The sequence below is a fragment of the Vespa mandarinia genome, chromosome 10 (genome assembly GCF_050613455.1).
Source record: "Vespa mandarinia isolate Hongniang chromosome 10, ASM5061345v1, whole genome shotgun sequence".
Classification (NCBI taxonomy): domain Eukaryota; kingdom Metazoa; phylum Arthropoda; class Insecta; order Hymenoptera; family Vespidae; genus Vespa; species Vespa mandarinia.
The window spans coordinates 1,242,197-1,265,245 of NC_140819.1; the positions used below are offsets into that span (position 1 = coordinate 1,242,197).

The 23,049-nt window shown below is 35.5% G+C and overlaps 1 protein-coding gene across 1 annotated transcript in view; it reads right to left on the reverse strand.

Annotated features, from left to right (window-relative positions):
- Nucleotides 1–850: 850 nt before the first annotated feature.
- The window catches only part of LOC118444758 (uncharacterized), a 32,535-nt gene continuing 10,336 nt past the window's right edge, over nt 851–23,049 (reverse strand). Inside the window, exon 2 of the mRNA XM_035873329.2 lies at nt 851–3,418. Within this exon, the coding sequence (XP_035729222.1) occupies nt 2,461–3,418 (958 nt within the window). The 3' untranslated portion in view covers nt 851–2,460. The remainder of the gene's footprint in view (nt 3,419–23,049) is intronic.

Here is a 23,049-nt window from a genome sequence, read left to right on the forward strand (position 1 = left end):
TTCGAAACCCACGATACTTGAATTACTTTTGATAAAGTTGAGATTATGATAATAGACAGTCTAAGTCAGAGAAAAAACAAGACACACATGTTTCTAATTAACATTCGCCGATTGACCAACACAGATAAGATAGGTTCCCCTTGAATTCAGCAAATTGCTGTAAAAAGGATCGTTCTTTTTCTTACCCTTTTCTTTCTTCTTCTTTTTTTTTTCTTGTCTTTCATTCTCGGTAATCACGCTCGACCAGAAATTTTCTTGCGGCATTAATACCGAAGAAAAACTTGTTCCTCCTGCAAATTTGAATTTATACGATCAATTACCAAAAAATACAGGCCCGCGGGTCCGGACGAAGTCTTTCTCTCGCCATCGTTGCTGCGTTACTGCTTTCTGATATTATCGTAAGTATGCTATAACGGGTTGCAAACAGTGGCTCTCATTTAGTGAAGAGAACGAAATAATATATACATATAATACGATTACTCCCATAAGATTTCTACAATTCTCTTTAATTATGACGTATAGCCAAAAAGTTTTCCTTTTGTTTTGAATACAGAGACGATCATCGTCATACAGTTGATAATACGATATTGTTTTTTAATATTAATTGTGTATTTGTGTGTACGCTCGTATACGTATGTGTGTCATTATATAACACTATATGTACTTACACAATCATACTAACAGTTTGGAGCATTTTAAAATTAATAATAATAATAATAATAATAATAATAATAATAATAATAATAATAATATTAAAAATAAAAATAAAAATAAAAATAATAATAATAATAATAATAATAATAATAATAATAATAATAATAATAAAAATAATAATAATAATAATAATAATAATAATAATAATAATAATAATGATGTTAACAAATAAATCGAAAATTCCCATAAACGTAGTATAGTATTTACGTACGGTTGACTAATCGATATAAATTAAAAATACGTAGATAGAAAAATAGTTATGCCTATTAATAAGTAACCAGTCGAAATAATGTCCACTATTACTAGGGATATACAAGTACAACGTAACGCGAAATAATGGATTGCACCCATCAACGCGATAGAAAACGGAAAACGAGCCAACGATCGTGTTAATGTTTATCTTGATAGTAACATCATATACAGATAGATACGTACCATATTCGAACTTTATCGTGAGAGAAAAAGAAAAATCGTTGGTCAATGTAAATACATAATATGTTATTTCTCTCACACGACATGGCTCGTTTGTATTAGATTGCTTCTCTACGGCATGTATACATACATACATACATACATACATACATACATACATACATACATACATACATACACACATATAAGTATGTATGTATGTATGTATGTATGTATGTATGTATGTATGTATGTATGTAAATATATATGTGTGTGTGTGTACGGGTCCATCTCTCTTATCTTTGTATTTATATAAGAATATAAAAAAATGCGATCTCGTGTCGCTTTCTTCTTGCGATTCGATAGCAAAACCAGTATAATGAAAGATCCTTGCGCGATCCGACGTAGAAAAAGACGTGCATACCTTCCACGAAGAAATATATTGTCCAGTCTTTATCGAGACATCGTCCATACGTGCGATTTCTTCGTGATAGATTTTTTTTTCAATCAAGAAGAAATCGCTTACAGACGAGCGAGGATATAAAAAAGTATCCGTTATACTTAGAAAAATATAATTATACAGCGTTAATCTAGTAACGAGAAAGTGAGCTTTGATATTTTCTTAATGAAAAGAAGAAACACCACGACTTTATTTCGACGCAGAACTTTTAAAACAATAGTTAACGTCGAAATAAGATCGTAAGGTCGATTTACTTGGTGCGTCTGATAAGTTTTCAAGATTGATCGATCTTTATGAACACGATAAAAAAACTTTCTTCCTGATCTTCCTTCTATATTTTTTTTTTCTTTCAATTATTCCGATCGCCTATCTTAATTCAATCAAAGTTATACAATTACAGGGAAGATTAAGAAGTATGTAAAAAGATATTTAAAATAATTGAACTTAAGTTATAATCGATCGATTCGATACTTGAACGGACGCACCACATTTTATGCACGTATGTACGAGTTAAACCTAATTTATCTTAAACGTAAGCTCCATCCGCCGAAGAGAGAAACGTCTTCGACCTAAACCTAATGTGTTCTAACAACTGTGATAGAAATGGAACGGTTTGTAGGATACGCGTGACCTTGAATAATGATTGACCACACATCGATACGGAGGTCATAGTCTAAGTCTCTCTCTCTCTCTCTCTCTCTCTCTCTCTCTCTCTCTCTCTCTCTCGTTCTTTTCCTTGTTATTGAACGAACGACCATTCGTAATTCTGTTTAACCAAAGTAGCAAAGTGGCGAAGAGGAATCTACTAAAGTTAACAGATTCCTTAGGTCGTTCATGGATTGTGCATGACTTTTTGCGATTAACGATTTTGGAGATTAAGGCAGCAGGGGATGATAGTAGACGGGTTTACGACTCTTCTCTATTACGTAGAACGCTTTAGGCTTGCCATTTCCGGAGAAATTCTTGTGGATGCTAGTAGAGCCTGTCTTGGTTGTGATTGGCGCATAATAAGACATGGCTGCCTTCTTCCGGTGTTTCTTCATCTTCGGCAAAGTGTTTCTTGAGCCGTGAAGTTCGTTGGTCAAATGAATTCTATGCATATTCGAATCATCGAGCCTGTAAGTCTTCGTCGATAAACTATTCATGGTTTTCTTGGTCGAGTCTGATTTCTTATCGATTATTTCGGGATAATTTAATCTCTTATCATTGTTCCTTATATGTTTGGATGATAAAATCTTATGCGGTATAATTTTCTTTTTCTCGATGTCTTGACGATTATCTAGAACGGAATTGACTCTATCGATAGAAATCGATGATTCGGATAGCTGATGTTTTTTACTCTCCTCCAACTTTTTCCTAGCCTGGTCCATTCGTAATTGTGCTTGGAGTCTCTTCTTTTCCGTTATCTTCTTCACCAGAGGCAAGTTCCAATGATAGATTTTTGCTGGCTTGCCGTTACCATGAAAACCAACCGGAAGATTTGGTCCCGTTTTGATTACTTTTTCATCCTTTGCCGTTTTGTGAGGCTTTGTGATCGTGTAGTACGGCGGACTGGCTGGTAGTTTGACGATGTAAATATGACTGTCTCGATGACCGTGTCGACGACTGTACGGTTGATGAATTCGTGTCTGGGAATTCAGTCCAGGCGGTTCGGGACCAGCTAAACGTTTCTTGTGATGTCCATCAGGGATTTGAAGGGGTGCCAAGCCGAGACGGTTCAAGATAGCTGCGTTACTGTTATGGACAGTCTCGAAGGACTGTGGACCATCCTCGGTACCAATCGCAAGAATGCCAGTGAAAATGATCAAGAGACTACCGCTCAGAAGATGTAATCTGAAATAAAAAATAATCATCAGTACGTGTTTTATAAATGTCTACTATTTTCATTTAAATATTATCAATTGTTATTCCTTTTAAACATTCAATATCTACGATTTCTTGTTCTTCGTGTTTACATAGGTCATTCTCTTAATATTTCTATTGCTATATCGTAGGATCAACTGATCGATTTCGCAGAACGTTGACTCGATTTATGGAGATCCCTGTCGTATTGTCGTATGTCGTTATTTCGTTCGAGTAACCAATTAGAAGGGATGCCTTGGGGGTGAGGAATATCTCGCGAGTTCGAAGACACCAACATTATCGTTGTAGATTGGCGAGGTAGGAAAATGGATAGAAATCTAGAAGGGGAGAAGAGGAGGACAAAGAGTTATGTCGTCTTAAGGAACGATCCATCACGGCTGCCACGTCGTAAAGTCCAAAAGAAGAAGAACAAGGAGTCCAAGCACGACCCTGACTGACGCTACTCGAAGAAACGATTGGAGTAAGAACAACGAGAGAATGAGAGAGACGGATAGAAGCTTTAAACCACCTGCTATACTATAAATATGATTCCTGTACCCAAGAAAAGAGACAAAACAAAATTTTATTTAGATGTTGACCATGAAAGTGACGAGTTTTCCAAAAAGCCATCTTGACAATTTTACAATCAAATTTAAAATCGTGTATCGAAGATCGAATCTAATTATTTTAAAGGTCTAAGAAGCCGATGAATTAAATAGATTTGTTATACGATTTAGATGTAACGACAGAGCCATTATCTATTGAACGATGAAATATAATATGTACTCATGATAAACGTTTTTTGATCATTAAAGGGTCTATTACAGAGGTTAAATCGATTCGTGTTGCCTAGTGCTATTCATCTATGTTATCAAGACCGTTGTTAGATATAAAATGAACATGAAACTTTCGTATCTCGAAGATAGGTACTATGCTCATTTCTTCGTAATATTCTACCAGTGTAAAACAGCTCAACATGCGTTCGTACGGATGATAAATCATCTTTCCCTCTTAATTACTCACTACATGGAGATATGCTTTCATAATTACTATACTCTTCATAGCTATTTTCTTAACTCAATGCAAAACTCAATGTATCTTCTATTTCTTCTCGCGTTTCTATGATCGATACAGTGAAACCGTGAAATAGTATATACGACTAAATATCCAATACGATATTGCAACAATGTAAAATAAGATAATATCGCTTCACAGAGAAGACTATAAATAAAAGATAATTAATATCTAATAACGTTATTATGAATAATATTCAAACGAGATTCAAATTTTTCTTTATCTTTAATGAACAAAAAAATTTACATATCCTTGAAAACGTAACACCAATAAATAATTGTAAACAACAAAGAAATAAGGTAGGAGAAATTAAAATATGAATTTATAAAAGAATAATTAAATATTCGTTTATGCGGTGACGTCGTTGTTGCGGAGAAAAAACGAGGTAGGTGGGCTTGGGTTGGATAGAGATTGGCAAAAGAGTAAACGTTTTGCATCGGACAACGTCCATCCTAAAGAGAGAAAGAGAGAGAAAGAGAGAGAGAAAAAAAGAGAGAGAAAAAAAGAGAGAGAAAGAGAGAGAGAAAAAGAGGGAGAAAAAAAGAGAGAGAAAGAGAGAGAGAGAGAGAGAAAAAAAGAGAGAAAGGGAGATCTGGGGACGTCCGTCACGCGATGTCCATGAATTAATACTCCAGCCAGGCGTCTCCCTCGTTGGAAAATTATTCCTCCTTCCATCACATTGCAGGCGAACGTTTCGCATGGTCGTCACTTCGAGTACTCCGGGCTATCGAAGCTTTTGTTGCAGAAGGATGACGATAAACGTTGCTTGATGAAAGGAAAAAGTAAAATAAAGGGATAGAGAAAGAGAGATTTCGTTGTTTCCGCGAAAAAGGGTGAATTGGTTCTTCGAAAAGCCTGACAAGAACCTATTGAACACCCTACCATATACTTTCATAATTACCATAATCGTATTTGACTGTTTAATTCTAATTATACTTTTGAGGATCATTTCTTTGACTTTCCTTTTCATTTATTTTTCATTCTCTTTTATTCTCCCCTCGCGTGAATAGAATCTTGGTTTCGTTCTTTTTTTGTGTTCTCTTTTTTATCCTACGTTGCGCTTAATCCTGACCGTTAGCGATCGTATCAAAGTACAATATAACCACAAGAGCTTTCAGACAGACAGATAGTCTCCTGTGATACTTCGACTATATTTTTTCAAAACGAAGGAACGATCTTCAAAAAACGAAAAAAAGCTTTCTTGTGAATTAACCCGTTGTTCATCTTGAAATAGTTCACGAACATTCTCGAATTTGATTCCATTTAAGTTAATTAACACATTATATCAAAGATACAAAAAACTTCGAGGGGGATTGAAATGATCAAATCGGAATGATTTGATTGGTCTAAAGATGATTCTTGTTTATTACCCGTGCAGGCACGTTTTCCTCTTATCGCATAGCGAAATAACACATCGAAGGTTGATTTCAAAGGCCGAAGGCGAAGCAGGAACGTAGAATCTCTCCTCGGTGGCCCATTATGGCCGGACGTATTCGAGGAAAGCACAGGATTGGCAGGTTGATGGAACGCGGAAGAGGCGACCCTAAGAGAGAGAGAGAGAGAGAGAGAGAGAGAGAGAGAGAGAGAGAGAGAGAGAGAGAGAGAGAGAGAGAGGGAGAAAGAGAAGCGAGGAAAAGAGAGGGAGAGAGAAGCGAGGAAAAGAGAGAGAGAGAGAAGCGAGGAAAAGAGAGAGAGAGAGAAGCGAGGAAAAGAGAGAGAGAGAAGTGAGGAAAAGAGAGAGAGAGAAGTGAGGAAAAGAGAGAGAGAGAGAGAAAAGTGAAGAAGAGAAAGAGAAAGAGAGAAGCGAGGAAAAGAAAAAGAGAGAGAGAGAAAAGTGAAGAAAAGAGAGAGAGAGAGAGAAGCGAGGAAAAGAAAAAGAGAGAGAGAGAGAGAAGCGAGGAAAAGAAAAAGAGAGAGAGAGAGAGAAGCGAGGAAAAGAAAAAGAGAGAGAGAGAGAGAAGCGAGGAAAAGAAAAAGAGAGAGAGAGAGAGAAGCGAGGAAAAGAAAAAGAGAGAGAGAGAGAGAAGCGAGGAAAAGAAAAAGAGAGAGAGAGAGAGAGAGAGAGAGAAGCGAAGAAAAGAAAAAGAGAGAGAGAGAGAAGCGAGGAAAAGAAAAAGAGAGAGAGAGAGAGAGAAGCGAGGAAAATAAAAAGAGAGAGAGAGAGAAAGAGAGATGACTGGAGGAAAGAGTCTAAGAGAAAAAGAAAGAGAGAGAGAAAGAGAGATGACTGGAGGAAAGAGTCTAAGAGAAAAAGAGTTGGAAGGTGGTGGATGTCAGAAACAGCAACAGCAGCAGCAGAAGTAATGAGAAGACAGAGGAGTAAATAAGACACACACGTACTAACACACACAGATGAATGACAAATGAAAAGAAATCTCCGTGTAGCATCTTACAGTGAGTCGAGATTAATCTTCATGATCATCACGTGAATCGGCGGTTACGCAGCATCCACTTGATTTCTCGGTTAATAATACTCTAATAACTCGGAATATCGGCCAGTTTAGCACACCTCCTTACGGTACCCTTCTCGCTTTCCTTTTGTCTTTATTTCCTTACCATCTTTAGATTAAACGTCTACAGAGAGATCATAGGAGAATTATCGAAATTGCTCTTGATAAGTTGTAGAGTTGTAAGTGCACTTGGGTTAAGTCGCATAAACCCTTCATAATAGTAATAGTCATAATAATCATAATATTAATAATAACGATATCGATCATAATATTTTCCAGTTCTATATTACTCTGATGTCTTATATTATGACTAAGCGTCAGAATTTTTTTCAAACACAAGGATTAAATTGAGATTCACGATACCTCGTCATGTTATTTAAAAAGCGTTCTTATTTAATAATGTGTTGTACGTATTAAAAATCTCGGTAAGTTATCAAATTTAAACGACAACTCGTTGACTATTCCATTTCTCTTTTTCTCTCTTTCTCTTTCTTTCGTACTCCAATATAAATTGGGTACGATCACGTGAAAGCTTAAACGAGAGAATAACGCAGCAATTCGCCAGTGCGTTCCAGCATAAGCAGAATACCTTTCTTTGTAGGGTTAAGAATAGGAAGGAAGGGTAAGGTGGACGAGGCGATGAGACGACGGTGGTTGCCGCAGGGTTGTAATGGGCTCGCGAAGCCTATAATTTGTGTCTTGGTCGAGTTAACGTGCTGGAGTTTAAGAGAGAGAGAGAGAAACAGAGAGAGAGAGAGAAACAGAGAGAGAGAGAGAGAGAGCTTACAATCCCTATCGAAATTATGAAGTTAAAAGACCTTCGTCCAACTATCCGATACTCTTTTTATATCGACCACATCATAATTTTTATTTTACATTCAACCAACGGTAATGCAAAAATTGATGTTACGACATACAATTATAATTATGTAAATCGTATGTCTTTACGACTAGTTTCTGCAACACATGATATCTCTCTCTCTCTCTCTCTATTTATTAATCTCCTTTTTTATTTAATCTCTCTCTATTTATTGATCGCCTTCCATTTTTCGTGTCAAGTGTGAAACCTTGCTTAAAAGAATTATAGTGATCATGAAATTCCTTTCGTATAAATTTAATCAAATTACGTCAACAAGCTTCGATAAATGTATCGTTCCTTTTGTATTGTATCAATATTAAGTGAAAGGCTTCCTCGTAAAACAAAGAATTGCCAAAAATATATTACCTATTTTTCTTAGTATCTTTTATCGTTTCCTAAAATCAGGAAACTATAAAAACTATGAGAAAAATAATTGCAGTCTCAGAGTCAAACGGACTGGAAGTTTTCGAGGGGTCGGAACTTGAATAATGGCGCATGTTAACGCACGCGATACCAGCAAAATCTATAGGGGCAGTATTAGATATCGAAGATCGGTCAAGTTGATTCTCAAGATCCCCAAATATTCGCGATTCCTGGAATATTCGTCGGAAGAATTTCCATAAAATGAATGGAATTTGATGTCGGAGATACCGAGACACTTTTGATGATCAAAATCTAACTATTCAGACGAAAGAAATAGAATATCGATATATTATATCATGTATTCCGTTTATACACATGAATTCAGTTTCAATAAAAAGTCAATATAACAGATATGATGTGAAATATTTTCGTTGGAAAATTGTAATATTTCTCTTGATTATTTCCAAGACAAGTTGACTGGAATTTTAATGAAAAAAATTTCAACTAAATTTATCGTCCATTAATCTTCCCACATAGTTTCGTGCTCGAGACATCGTTCGTAGTAGCAGAGAAATCATTCGAAGAACATCGCAGAGATATCCTGGAGCGTGACACCGAAGGAATAGAAGGAGTTTGTTCACCTTACTGATCCAAGCAAACATACTATGCCTGGCGTGAATAACGTAGCCTCGTGTCCACGCGAGGTTCTCGCTCGTATAACTCGATCTCAACATTGACTTCTCTCGTGCCAGGAACCCTACACATGTCCACGTGCACGCTCGTACGCATACGATTACATTTTACAAAGAACGAAGAACTAAGAACGAAGAACATAGCTGAGAAGACGAAGAGACTCGTGACAGAAATAAGTTATAAGAGAGAGAGAAAGAGAAAGACGAGATAGAAAAAGAAAGCTAAAATATGTATTGTCTTGACAGAAACTGGAAAAGCCACTTAGCCTAATTCGACGTCTACCAGATCATCCCACCATGTTGCGAGTCACGTGAGATAATCAGACAACGTGCTGAATTTATCGTTCTGCATAATTCAAGACTCGTGAGTTACGCTTCACGATCGGAATATTTATCAGGCTTACAAATTGGAACAAATTTTTCACTGTGAAGCTTATAAGTAGATAGATAAACATGTGTTAAATCGTTTCAAAACTTGGATACTTATTAAATTTGTCAAGATTTTGAAACCATAAAAATAGAAAATTTACAATCTATAAATACGTATTGACAGAAAATATAAATATGCACTCTCATTAGCCAGAATCAAATAGCATTGGTCTGTCTTCCTTTTTCTTTTTTTAACTTGACGATTTACCATTGCAATCAAATACTATTGGACGTAAAATAAATATGTATTTTATGGTTTATAAATAAACAGATATCTATTTCGAATTTAAAAGAGCTACGTTTTTGATACTACGTATACAATATTGAAGAGAGTAAACTCCGATGGATTGTATTTCTAATAATAGAAATACTAAATAAATTTTTCCAACTGCCGAATTCGCGAATGATCAATTCTGTCATTGAATGATCGTCCCTAGGTTCAAAGAATATTTCTTATTCCTACGTGACGTCCTTTCCGCATATGTTACTGCATGATAATAAGTACGACGTGTATGAATAATGAACGCAGACCGCGTCGATAATAACTCTAACGTAGTAAGAAAGTATGCTCGAACTGGTTCCGTATGTTTATACCGAACGTTTAAACGAATAAATCAAGTTATTAAGAGAACTTCGTTCTTGAAACTTATAAACCAAAAGTTGTTTCAAGTTAAATTAATGAAAATGGATATATTTCAATTAGATGTTCTATTCATCATTATATTTCGAAAAATGTTCGAATAAAAGTAACAATAAATGGACGAGTAGATATATTCAAAATGTATGGCAATAAACTTGGTTTCTATTTTTTTCTCCGACTGTTGTGCGTATATATATTTGTATTTCAAATGTTTATATATGTACAATATATATATATATATATATATATATATATATATATATATATATACATAAGTATGTGTATATATATATATATATATATTTATATACGTATGTGTATGTTTCACGGGCCTAAACCACAGGGCGTTCGCTTTCGTTGCGGAGAAAATGGACGAACGGACGTGACGTCCATAAATCTCAATGCGTCTGGATTTGTTTGGGTGCCAACTAACTCGCATTTATTGGTCGGTCGGTGCTCTGTAATTATATCCTTCCTTCCGAACATGCAAGTCTTGGATGCTTAGAACTCTTGTGGATTATAGGATTCCTACATTCCTAGCATGTTCTCCATTCCATAGAATTAAATACCAACCCTGTTTGACTATTCCGATGATATTTCTTATCGGTTGTTTCATAATGCTAGACTCTGACTCGCTCTCGCACAGCTGTGTGAAATTAAAATGAGAACATGGATCAAATTAGATGTTTCCTTTCAACATAGACGAGAAAATAATTATCATAAGAATAGGAGAGAGAGTACGAGATAGATAGATAGACAGAGAAAGAGAGAGAAAGAGAAAGAAAGATAGAGAAGACAAAACGCATTTTCATTCTTAAAAAAAAATCTGAACAATACTATCATTCGAATTAATTGAATAAGCGTTGAAGTCTTCGAGATAATAATCATTTACTGATACTTCATTAGTCATAAAATTATAACGATGACTCTCTGTCTTTCTATCTTTATCTTTTTAAAATCGAATAATAATCTTATTAATAATCTATTGAAACTGTTGACAGGTAATTCATGTAAATCAATTTGTTCATCCATCACTCCCTCGAACATGATCGATCGTTCGCGAAAGCTCGACGCGATCACCGCATATTCTCTGATTGGATCCGAGAAGTCAAGCGATGTGACCTTTGACCCTGACCACAGACGCACCGGCTCAAAATCAATATCACGAATGCAGACCTAGAGCAGGAAAAGTATATCCGAGAAAGACATCCTAACCAAAAAGGAAGGGTCAACCGGTTGACAACCGGTTCGGCCATCTTAACGAGAATTCAGAAGGATTTCCATGTATCTCTCCAGGAGAACACGACGTCGGAAACCAAGAAAGGTTCTCTTCCTTGGTAGGCACCCTACAGGAAAGGGCATCTTCTCTTAGACGGACTTAGGAGTCGTCCATTTAACGATCCTTTTAGAAGAAAAGAACCGGTCGAGTCATCGCATGCCGATACCTTAGCTCACTCGTCCCCTCGATTACATATACCGTCGAGATGTGAATTGTCTCGACTTCAGGAATGCTCATCGTAGATAACGAGTGGAATCGTACCTTCGTGCTAAACAAGATAGTATAAGAAAAAGACAGCAAACGGAGTATCTCTTCTGTAGTTTATTTTCTAGATTGGGACTTAAAATATAATCAAAGATGCCAATTACATATACATAGACGCATATATCTATATAGTTAGAGTTTATCGTTTTATACTAATCGTAAAATACAACGAACCATATTTTTTAATTAATTCTAATTGCATCATAAACTACTGCATCAAGTCATTCTATAATACATTTTTTTTTCTTAAAGAAGAAGCTGAAGAAGAAGCCATCGTTTAAATGAATTTATCTTCGAAAAATACTTTCGGAATATAAACTTCAATTCAATTATTTTCGATCAATCCTATTCGCGTTATATGCGAAATAAAGTTTATTCTTGTTTGAAGAAGAATGAGGAAGCTCATTGGAACCATTCGCTCGTATACTTATTGTACAAAAAGTTAAGAAGAAATTCCAAGTGCTTCGAGAAAACGTCAGGATCAATCTAAAGCTAAAGAAGAATTTTATCGGATATAGCCATCGGTTACCTATTCCGAGATATAAGAAACGAGGAGAAAGAAGAACAGTAGGAAGTAGAAGATTAATTTGCTTGGCGTAGGATGGCAGCCACGATACAGCTAAAGTCCGTGCGCGACGAAAGTTATTAGAAGGTACCGGGCGTGAAAAGGGAAGTGCCCATCGACAACCGATCTCACCGCTCTTTCCTTTCTCTTCTCTCCCTTTCCTTCTTCTATCATTCTATACATAATACTATATACCTATATAGCACTCTATGTATCTATCTATGTATATTATCTATACATAGTGCTACCGATCAGGGTGTCGAGCAATTTGACGCAATCGTTGATTAATGGGACGAGAATGGGAAAGGAAAAAAGGACCAAAAGAAGTAGAAATGATAAAAAGGAAAGTACTTTCATAGTTGAACATCGTCTATTCTAGGTTCGCCTCATAAAGAAAAAGAGAAAGAAAGAAAGAAAGAAAGAAAGATAAAATGTTGAAATTCCCTTACAGCCCATTAAATCTACGAGACATTGCCAAGAAACGACGGAAGGGACGATCGAAAAAAATAAAGAAGCAGGATAGTTTAGAAAAAAAAAAAAGAAAAGTAATGTCTATTCTGGCAAAGAGAAATGTCTCCTTTAACTATTTTCCCATCCTCTTTCCAAATGAAAATGAAATAAACCGCATTTAAATTTCGATTCGAGTAAAAGAGCGATCGTATCGTTAATAATTCGACTTTATTCGAATTATTAACAATATTTAGTCAATTATTTAGTTCTCTTTGATTTTACAAGATGACTCATAAGACACGTACGATTGAAAATCAATTAAGTCGTGGTCATGATTAATTCTTTCGTTACTATTTCTTAGGGGAACGATGTAGCCGTATATAATCCTGCCGCAATGAGTCAGGACAAGGGAATGGATTTGTTTGGAGATAATCGATTCTCCTTTTTCTCCGTATCGAGTTGGTATCTCAAATGGTAAAGAACATTTCTTAGTTCTTGATCACCGGCACGAGTTTAATAACACGGGAAAATCAATTTCATGTGCAAAGAAGCAAGGAAAATTCGTAACTATTAATAAAATGTTGTTTCTTTTTTTTTCTTTCTTTCCTTCTTTTTTCGATTAAACGTCGATAAAATATGTCATCATTATTTTTACCTTAAAGGAAAATAAAAAGTTAAAAAATTTATATATAATAAATAATTATATATATAGTAATATATATAAGTTTATATATAAATTTATATATATATATGTATATATATATATATATATATATATATATATATATATCTGTGACGTGGCGTCATTGATCGGAAATTACGGAGGAAGAAATTCTGAACTGAATTATAAAGTCTTGATACTTTGGCGAAGGTAAGGAGGCTGCCGAGGTAATTCGTCTGTGAAACGGCGTAAGGAAAAACAGGAATAGCAGAGCGAACACGTTTTCTTGCTAGATAAAAAGAAAGGGAGAAATAGAGAAATAGAGAAAGAGAGAAAGGAAGTGAATTGCAGCAAGAGAAGATCGACGAGCAAACATAAGGCAAAATATTCCTTCACGAGCCACGGCGATTACTTTGTGTCACATAATCAAGAACCAGACTTAATGACCATCCACGTTCTTCGTAATTATTGTTACGGCATAAATAGGATCGTTATGCTCTTCTTTACGGATCATTGATTCCGTTTTACCGCGGACGTTTAATAAAATTTTATTTTCAGTTAAAGACACCAAAGCGATTAGAAATAAAACGAAACGTTATCTTGTCGTGAAATTAAATGGTGCTTAAAAGAGAAAGAAAAGAAGATTCATTTTGAATAAATAACCGAGTCTCGTCTCCGTAGCTAATTTACAACATAGACTCCCATTAATACTACATACGGGACTTCGTTTTCAACGAGGAGAGAAACCTCTGAAAGGTCGTCGGAAAAAGGTCTGTGATGTAGAAAGGAAAAGATGTTAGTTCAAACGTGGAACTTGAAACAGCCCCATCGGGTAAGTACCTACCCAAGAGGTATGGCTTCGAGAGAAACTTTAGCGGACTAAATGCTTGTGCTATATATGTTACATATCTACATATACGAATTCGTTTTATATGTTAATTGATTCGGTTGTATCCGATTGTATTCGATTGATCGTTGATAATATAATTCTTTTTAATTTAATTTTGTTTCCGATTCTTTTTTTATTGATTCTTTTATTAAGATTTAATTAAGACAAATCTATTTTTATATCTTTTTTTCAATTTTCTGACAATAAATAATTGTAGATTTTATACAACCATGAATGCTTCAAATTTACGAATTCCACTCTTTACATAGAAACATGGTACGGTAAATATTAATTAGCAGCACGACGAGAACCGCGAGATTTACGACGCGAGAAAGAAAAGAACAAGGAGAGTTTACCAAGCATCAAAAGAACACTGCTACGAGCCGCCGAGAGAAAAAGAACCTTCTCAAGCTTCGTATTGTTTCGGTCACGTAGCCCTTTTCCACCCTCTTCCGTTTCTATAACAGGTCGAAGTATCTTCCCTCGATGGGACCAGTATGCATTCAAACTGGCATATATGTATGTATATACATAGAAAGCTAAAATACCTACATTGTGCTAAACAGTGCTTAGAAACTACGATGAGCAGAACCTGTTGTTCTATCATTCAGCCAACTTTTTAAAATTAAATATAGGATTATTACTTCTCTTTCTCTTTCTCTCTCTCTCTCTCTCTCTATCTATCTATCTCTTTATTTTTCTGCACCAATAAACTAGCTAATTAGTATAGTATATAGCCGGATTCACAAGACATTAATTAGCTAATTGGATCGGAGCGACGACATCCGTGAAGGAAGAAACTTTCAGAAGCTCGTCCTACCGTGTGTACATCTCGACCGAACTAATTAATAGTTACTTAGCGAATTAGTTTATTAATGGCGCCAAGACGATGCACGTCACGAGCTCGTGAAGTAATTCGCACTCGTAGAAAGACGCATCGGAATGTACCGCTGATTCTCAATTTTGGAATCGTTCCATTAAACCTTTCCTCTTTTTCCTTCTTCGTGTCGCCGCTTTCCGGAGAATTCTTTGAGACATTGAAAGAGAGCGCTCGTCAGTCGTCGTAATTGGCTGCAACCACAGTTCGAATCCCTTTTAAGGAAGTGTCTTCTCTTTGCGATTAACGGATACTGCTACGGATTCTTAGAATCGTCTTTTTAACACCTACCGGCTCACTTAAGAAAGTAACTTACGATCTTTGATTGTTATTTATTGATGAACAACATGTATCTATACTATCCCAACTATTTATCTTAGCTTTTACGACATGACTGAACGCCAAAGAACGTGCAAGTGTACTTTAATTTACGTTCATTTCTTATAACGAATAGATATTATAAATATCTCCTCTATTTATAAATGTTACGTATACGTTTCGTTACTTGTATCCACAAGTTCATTATTTACATTTATTATATCATATATCGTATTCCTTTATGAACATCATAAGATTCATGCTAGTCAATTAATTAATATTAAATTCGTTTAAGAAAATATTCCATCGAATACTCGAATCCATGTTACACTGGTTTTACACTTTACTTTTTACACTTTTGGTTTCACTCATACGTAAAGTACTACTATATCCGTATGAAGAAGATAATTACAAGAAATAACGAATAAATTATAGAGATAAGAAACATATAACTCACACTTGACAGTTGCACCTCCAAGTATCTATCGTATGAATAATATCTCTTAATTATCATTCGAGTAATTGGATCGTCCCAATCGTTCTCAACATAAGTTTTCATCTCTCTACTTTGTCTCTTTTACTCTTTCGTTTTCATCATTTCGATGAAAAGGTATAAAATAGCAAGGTACAACCACTATATATATATATAAAAGATGGTATGTCCATCAAAATTATCGAATTTATTATTTAGTTTCTTTTCTGTTTCGGAACTCTAACAATCTGGTCCAGTTTCAGTATTCTGTCGAATACGCAATCATCATGGAATCATCATGCAATTATCATGCAATCATGTCAGTATTTTGTGGTCGAGCGAAAATCTTCGATCTTTTCAATAAGATTACACGCGAACAAGCGAACTAACTCTAAATGGCTTCGCCAGTTCGCAAGGCCTATCGCGTTGTAAATCGCAAGAGATGCGAAAACAAGGTTTTATCTTTTTTCTTTTTCTTTTTTTTTAGCATCCTCTGTCCTATTAACGAGCTTAAGGCATGCATGGTCTACGTGACGAGACTTTACGGCTGTTTTAACGGAATCCTATTAATCGGGTTCTCCGATCGTATGAGGAAGGAACACGAAGATTTTCTCTCTCTTTCTCTTTCTCTCTCTTTTTCTCTCTCTCTCTTTCTCTTTCTTTTTCTTTCTTTTCCTCTCTTTGGAATCTCGTTCCCACGCCTGTCATTTTTTTATTTCTTCAGACATTTCCGCGACGGCTAAATGAACATCGATATAAGTCTCAAAGGCTACAAACCAAGTAAAGAGAAGACGACTCGATGCGAAGTCCTTCGATCGTGTCTATCGGCGATCGCGAAGCAGAATGGCGCCAAGTTTCGATGAGAATGTTGAAAGTGAAGGAAGGAGGAGGGGAACATTGTGAGAAACGTGCACTTTCCGAGAAATGTGAGAAGAATTTTAAAGACGAGTATTCTAAGCTCTTGAACTCACTCTCTCTCTCTCTCTCTCTCTCTCTCTTTCTCTCTCTCTCTCTCTCTCTCTCTCTCTCTCTCTGTTTCTCTCTTTCACTCTCTCACTCTTTCTTTCCCTCTCTCTCTTTCTTTCCCTCTCTCTCTTTCTTTCTCTCTCTCTCTCCCCTCCTATATCTGTCTCTATCTCTCTCTTTCTATCTTCCTTACATAAGCACTCACACTTACTCTTTTTTGTAATTACTTAAGTAATTTCATAATCGATAATCATCGTGGCGACATCTAATTACGATTTCCGGTTTTTATCGCGATTTTACGTTCGTTCTTATTAAGAAAATCTTGATTTATATAATACCAGAACCGGAATCACGGTCATCTCAATGTTCGTAACGAGTACGAAGCAATAAATGTCAGATAATATCTAATTAACGCTATCGTTGTTAACAAGATTCTTCTAAGTCTTTTCTCCCTCCCACGAAACATGATAATTGAGAATTTCTTCGAGCAAAGACCTGCATGACTTTGTTTAGAAACTAAATATTCCAGACAGGTGCTTCGTAGACATAGAATAAAAGAAAAGAAAACGTAGAAAAGCTTAGCGTGGATAAGGTTCGTCTAAATGATCGTACCAAAGAAGTCGATTTCTCGAAAACGAACGGATGTGAAAGAAAACGAGTCTTTTGGAAAAATAGGCTTGCCAGACTAGTTCATCGAAATTCCATGGAAAAACAAGAAACAACTCTGTCTTCTTATCTCTGATCTTCTTATCTCCGATTGAAATGTTAAATCGAACTTGATGTAGACGTTTTATAAAAAAAAAAGAAAGAAGAAAGAAAAAACAAAAAAAAAAGAAAAAAAGAATTACAATGATCTTTGTAAAAATTACCCAAGAATGAATAACAAATCCGAGCGATAAAATACGTTAGTTATCTAGATACTAACGAGATTAGCATAAATCTCATAGGTTCCATGAGCATTATGTACACGCGGAGAATTATAATCCAAACAAAATGGCTCCCAATGGGCGATACCAAATAGATCTAATGAAGCTATACGGAAGCGCAACTTACAATGTACGCAATGTGAAAGAGAGAGAGAGAGAGAGCTTTACTCAACACATAATACCGCTTTATAGGTTATGCAAATGCTCCTGCTGGGATTATAACGACATTGAAAGAGGATTCAGCGAGCAAAAGCCCTTCCTTCTCTATTTCTTACCTTTCCTTGTGCCACGTCGAACTATACACACGGAAGGATTAAAACAACAAGAAGAAACACATCGGCCAAGAGAGTGTTCGACGACCATTGGTGCCAGCCCATTGATAGCTGCCGCAGAAAGAAAGGAGAACTTCCTTTGGAATTCCATTGTCAAGATCGGTAAGAGGATGGACCCTGCGAGATGGACTTTCATGCATTCTTTTGTCGGACGAAGTAACATTGTACAAAGGATCACGCAGTAGTTATTCTCTCTCTCCCTCTCTCTCTCTCTCCCTCTTTCTGCCTTTTATACCTTGTTTGTTGATTCCAATCGTTTTGTTTGTTGCTTTGGAATCCGTTCGTTAAGAATCAAAATAAAGAGAAAAAGAAGAGAAAGAAGAAACGGACGACCGATCCATCGGAATGCCGATGTCGTCGAGTGATTGATCGCGTGACTCTTGCGAAAAATTGACTCTTGCGCTAAACTGAATTACCGTTCGCGCCGACAGAGACCAACTTCTTCAAGAAAGAATTTCGTTCCTGAACTCGCATTTGACGAGAAGAAAAGTCTTTCTTTTCACCTCATGTTTTTCCTTTCACTCTTTTGTAATCGGAATGGAAAGACAATCAGAAAGATTTAAAAAGTTCCTTCTCGATGAAGACGGTAGATTTTAATGAATCATTATTCATTCTAAACGTGTTAATTTATCTTATGTTACAGTTCCTAAAAAAAAAATAAAGAAAAAAAAACAGGTAGTCTATATGTGTTGTTCCAAACGAAGGGTGGTCGATCCGATCAGGATTATCGGGTTTTGGATGTAGCACGTGCTAGCTACCTGTTTTCTCCTCGCTCGTGCGAAAGGACAGGTTGAAATTAATGTTGTCGAATGAGAGAAAGAGAGAGAGAGAGAGAGAGAGAGAATGGAGAGGAAGGAGGGCGGGGTAAGGAAGACACGAGTTTATGTAAAAATGAGGATCACGAGGAGGGTTGTGACAATGGACACACCTGTTTGCATTCAAAGATGTAGGCAATAGGGGATCCTTTGGGATTTCTACTCCATGCTGTCAGTGTACTTAATCCCTATATTGATCATCCTATTCTATTATTACCACCGAATATATTCTATTATTATCAACGAAGTTGAGATGATTTTCAACAACGAATTCAATTGTATTGAACCACACGATATGGCACTAGTAAATAGATTGCCGCGATTGGAAATCGAGAAACTTATTATACGGACGGTCTAGGAATTCTGTTTTCACACGTTCCTAACTTCGATTTATCTTCGAAGTCTCGAAGCTTCGAAAGAATCGATCCGTGCAAAAAGGCACGGAAACAATGGGCGAAAAACGAAGAATAAAGCGAAGCTAAAGTGTAGGAAAGAAAGTGAGAGAAGAGGATGAAGAAGAAAGAGATAACAAAGTAGAGAAAGATAGAAAGAAGAAAAAGAGAAATAAAGAAAGAAAGAAGGAAAGAGAAAGAACAGAGAGAGAGAGAGAGAAAGAGAAAGAGAATAAGAAGGTTGAACGTAAAGCAGCCAGCCGCGTCCGAAACATCCGCTAGGCATTTTTTTTTCTCTACTTCCCTTTTTCCCCGCCTCCACCATTTGTCTCAAGGATCCCCTTTGCCTCCTTTTCGCTCCCTTCACCTTCCTATCTTAGGACCTACAACACCATTCTCCATTCAACCACTACGTCGAAAAAAGGAAGCAATGAAGAACTTCGACGTAAAGCCTGCGGCCCTTCACTCTTCTCGTATGGACCCTACCAGTCGAAACTACCTCCCTCTTTCCAACCAATCATGATTAACAAAGACCATTATCCGTTCTTTCGGCTAAGCATCCGAAATATTCCGTACGGAAATTCTTCCCTCGGTGTGCTCCATGATATAAATTTTCGATTTGTACCAGTAATAATTTACATGTACTATATATAAACACTATATATATATATATATATATATATATATATATATATATATTTAATGTGCTTTATATAAGCTAATTCATTTTGTAGAAAATAATAAATGTAAAAATTCTATTTGATTTATTTGTTCTGGCTACTTTTAAATGCTTGAAAAAAATGAAAAAGTAACTAAAAAGTAATAAATAAAATAAATTATAAAAAGAAAGGAAATTAATTGCAAGAAGAAAAGAGTTAAAATAGAAAAATATATAAAAACTCCACTTCTAAAGCAATTAAAAGAAATTAACTCAAACAACTCTGTACTTTTGGAAACACAACTTAGTCCAAAATTTACCGTACAACTTCTCTTCTCTCATACATATACATATACAATGTATAAAGTTCTCTTGAATATATCTACGTGAAAAGCTAATTACGCGAGCGAAAAGCCAGAGAGCTACGCCCAAAGCTCCATTCCCAGATCGTTAATTCCGCGTGCTAGGCCTAACCCTGTCATTATACGTCTTCGGCAGTAAACTCTGATTACACGTTACGCATCAGTGCAGAAGAGATATTCGGAAGAAAAAAGGAGGAGAGAAAGATCGGTGAATACAAAAGAGAAACGTCGTTATCACCGATAATTGGATAACATACCCATCGAACGGACGATCTTGAAATTTTTTTATCTCCTTTGAATATTCGGGCTTCGTGCTCGTTTACCTTTTGAACTCGCTTAAAAAAAAAAGAAAAGAAAAGAAAAAAATTGTACGTTACACTTGTAAAAACGTATTTCACATTTGATGTTGCATAAAATCCAAAGCTACGAAATAAAATGAAACGAAATGCGAGAATTAAAATACTAGTATTATCGTCGAGAAATTAATAAAATCGATCGTTTATTAATTTTTATTTTTATCGTTTACGACGATATCACTGTTTTAATCGACTCAAGAGATTAATTTACATACTTATTGATAGATTATTTTCGCAGTTCGTATCTAATACTCTCTCTTATTTCTGTCGATACTTGTTTCACAAGTTCCTAAGTAAAATAAGTATAATGTTACAGATTTCTCATTCTAATATTATACGTCTACGATGAGCAAAAACATAAAAAATGAAATTGCTAAAATTTTATTACTAAAGATATTTTATCGTATATTTTTTATTTAGTATAAGTGCTCACTCAAGTTAATATTGTAATTTATACACTTTTTCTTTATATGATTGTCTTATATCTATCAATCTTTCCATAATCCTTTTATTTATTGTTTGTTTATATCGCGGAAGAAAAAAAAGATTAATGACGTACGATTTGACTATAATTAATTTCCTATGTCGAGACTGTTGTTCGCTAACAAATGAAAGTGAATGTTCGATCGTTAGTCGAACATGTCCAATAATTATGATCTTCCTTGTTTCTTGTCGTTAATCGTCGTTTATCGTTTAAGTAACGACGAGTTCGATCATGTAACTACGTCGTATAGATGCATTCTTCGATTAGGTATACAGTGGTTCATCTAGCTTTTTCCTAAAGCAGATTCTGAGACACGATGAACAGTCCAACGTTGTCTATTTCTAAAGCTTTTCGATGATAAGTATCTACAAGGGTGTCTCGCGTGTATCTAGATAAATGATTTCGTCAAACGTATCTTTTTATAATTTACGATGTCCACCTTAATGATAATTAAAGTCGAACATAGAAGGAGGATAATTAAAGTAAAAAAAGGAGGAGGAAGAGAGTGAGTAAGAATCAGGCAGAAAGAGAACATCCACCATCGTCCATACTCCATTTTTCTTTTAGCAAACCACTATCTCTTATCTACCTGAAAGAGTTTTACCGTTTGCGAATAACGTTTCTTTTTGCTCGATAAATCACGTTGGTAAAAAGTGATATACAAGGGTAAGATGAAATTCGAGACGACAGAAAGAAGCCGAGGCATGGAGTTACGTTTATTTCGCGAGATGGAATTTCTATAGTGCCGAGTTCCAACCCCCTTTCCGCATCCTCGGGATTCCTCTTACATTTCATCTCATTTAAATCTGACGTTATAGAAATTCCCTGATATCGTCTCGACATTCTTCGTCTCAAACAAAAAATTTCAATTTTTATTTAGTCTTATTTTCAAATTGATATTATTGAAAATATTGTATCAAATTGTTTGAAAATTTCTGGAGTTTAACTCTTTAAGTGGAGTTTAATTCTTTTTTTTTTTATTCGCCCCTAATTTTTTTCAAACTTTTGTTAATTTCATTTGATTATTTCATCATCTAAATGAATCTTTGCAAAATCGAGCTAAGTCGTTTTTCCACACTTGAAAACAATAGATTCATGTTATTTCATGATAGACGATCTTACGAACTTTAGAATTGTTTTTAAGATAAAATTGACAAATATATAAATATAGAAAAACTGCTCGTTTAATAATATATAACAAAATTTTCGAGTATCTGTTACTTTTGAAATGTTTCGAAAGCGTAACAAGACCGTTATATCTCGTGTCGTTTAGCACGTTAATAACAGAGAGAACATTCATATGGGCGTTTAATTTGTATCTCGTGAATACGCCAACACGTTCTTGCTAACGGTTCCATGGAATAACAAGGTTTGCGTGTATGTGTATGCACGTAAATGACTATGTGGTGAGAACTCATCGATGTTGTGATCGCATCGTGATACTTTGGCCGTTCACAAAATTGCATGGAGGAAATGATACCAGTTTTTTTGAGTCCGCCATTACGTTCGCCTTGACAACGATGAAAAACGATCGCATTAAATGGAATTGCTTTTTTCTCGGGTTACCAATCGTATATATCGAGAAGAACCGAGCCGTGCTTTGGGATGCTGCAGAAAAAGGGGATATTCGAACGCTGACAAACTACCGGAGTTACTCGGACGAGTTTTGTGAGACCGTAGTTCGGTTTCCTCCCTTCGACTTTCATTTGCTCTTTTGTAGAAAATTCAAGAATTTACCCTCGACTCCTTTCGTAGCTAATGATAAAACTTTTATAATTCACGATCGAAAATCTAAAACTCTTCTGACACAACCATTATTTCCTATAAAGTCGATTTTGAATATCATTATTTACGAGGCCAAATAAATTTCTATTATTTCCTTGATAATTTTCCAATGTATAATCTTTATTTAATTTTCTACGAATTTTCAGTAATATTCCTGAAGTAATGGATTTTAATTGCTTAATCACTTACAGATTAAAAGGATTCGTTGGCAATTGCGCATAAGTACGGCGAATACTTAAACTTAAATTGTATCTTTATTGTTGA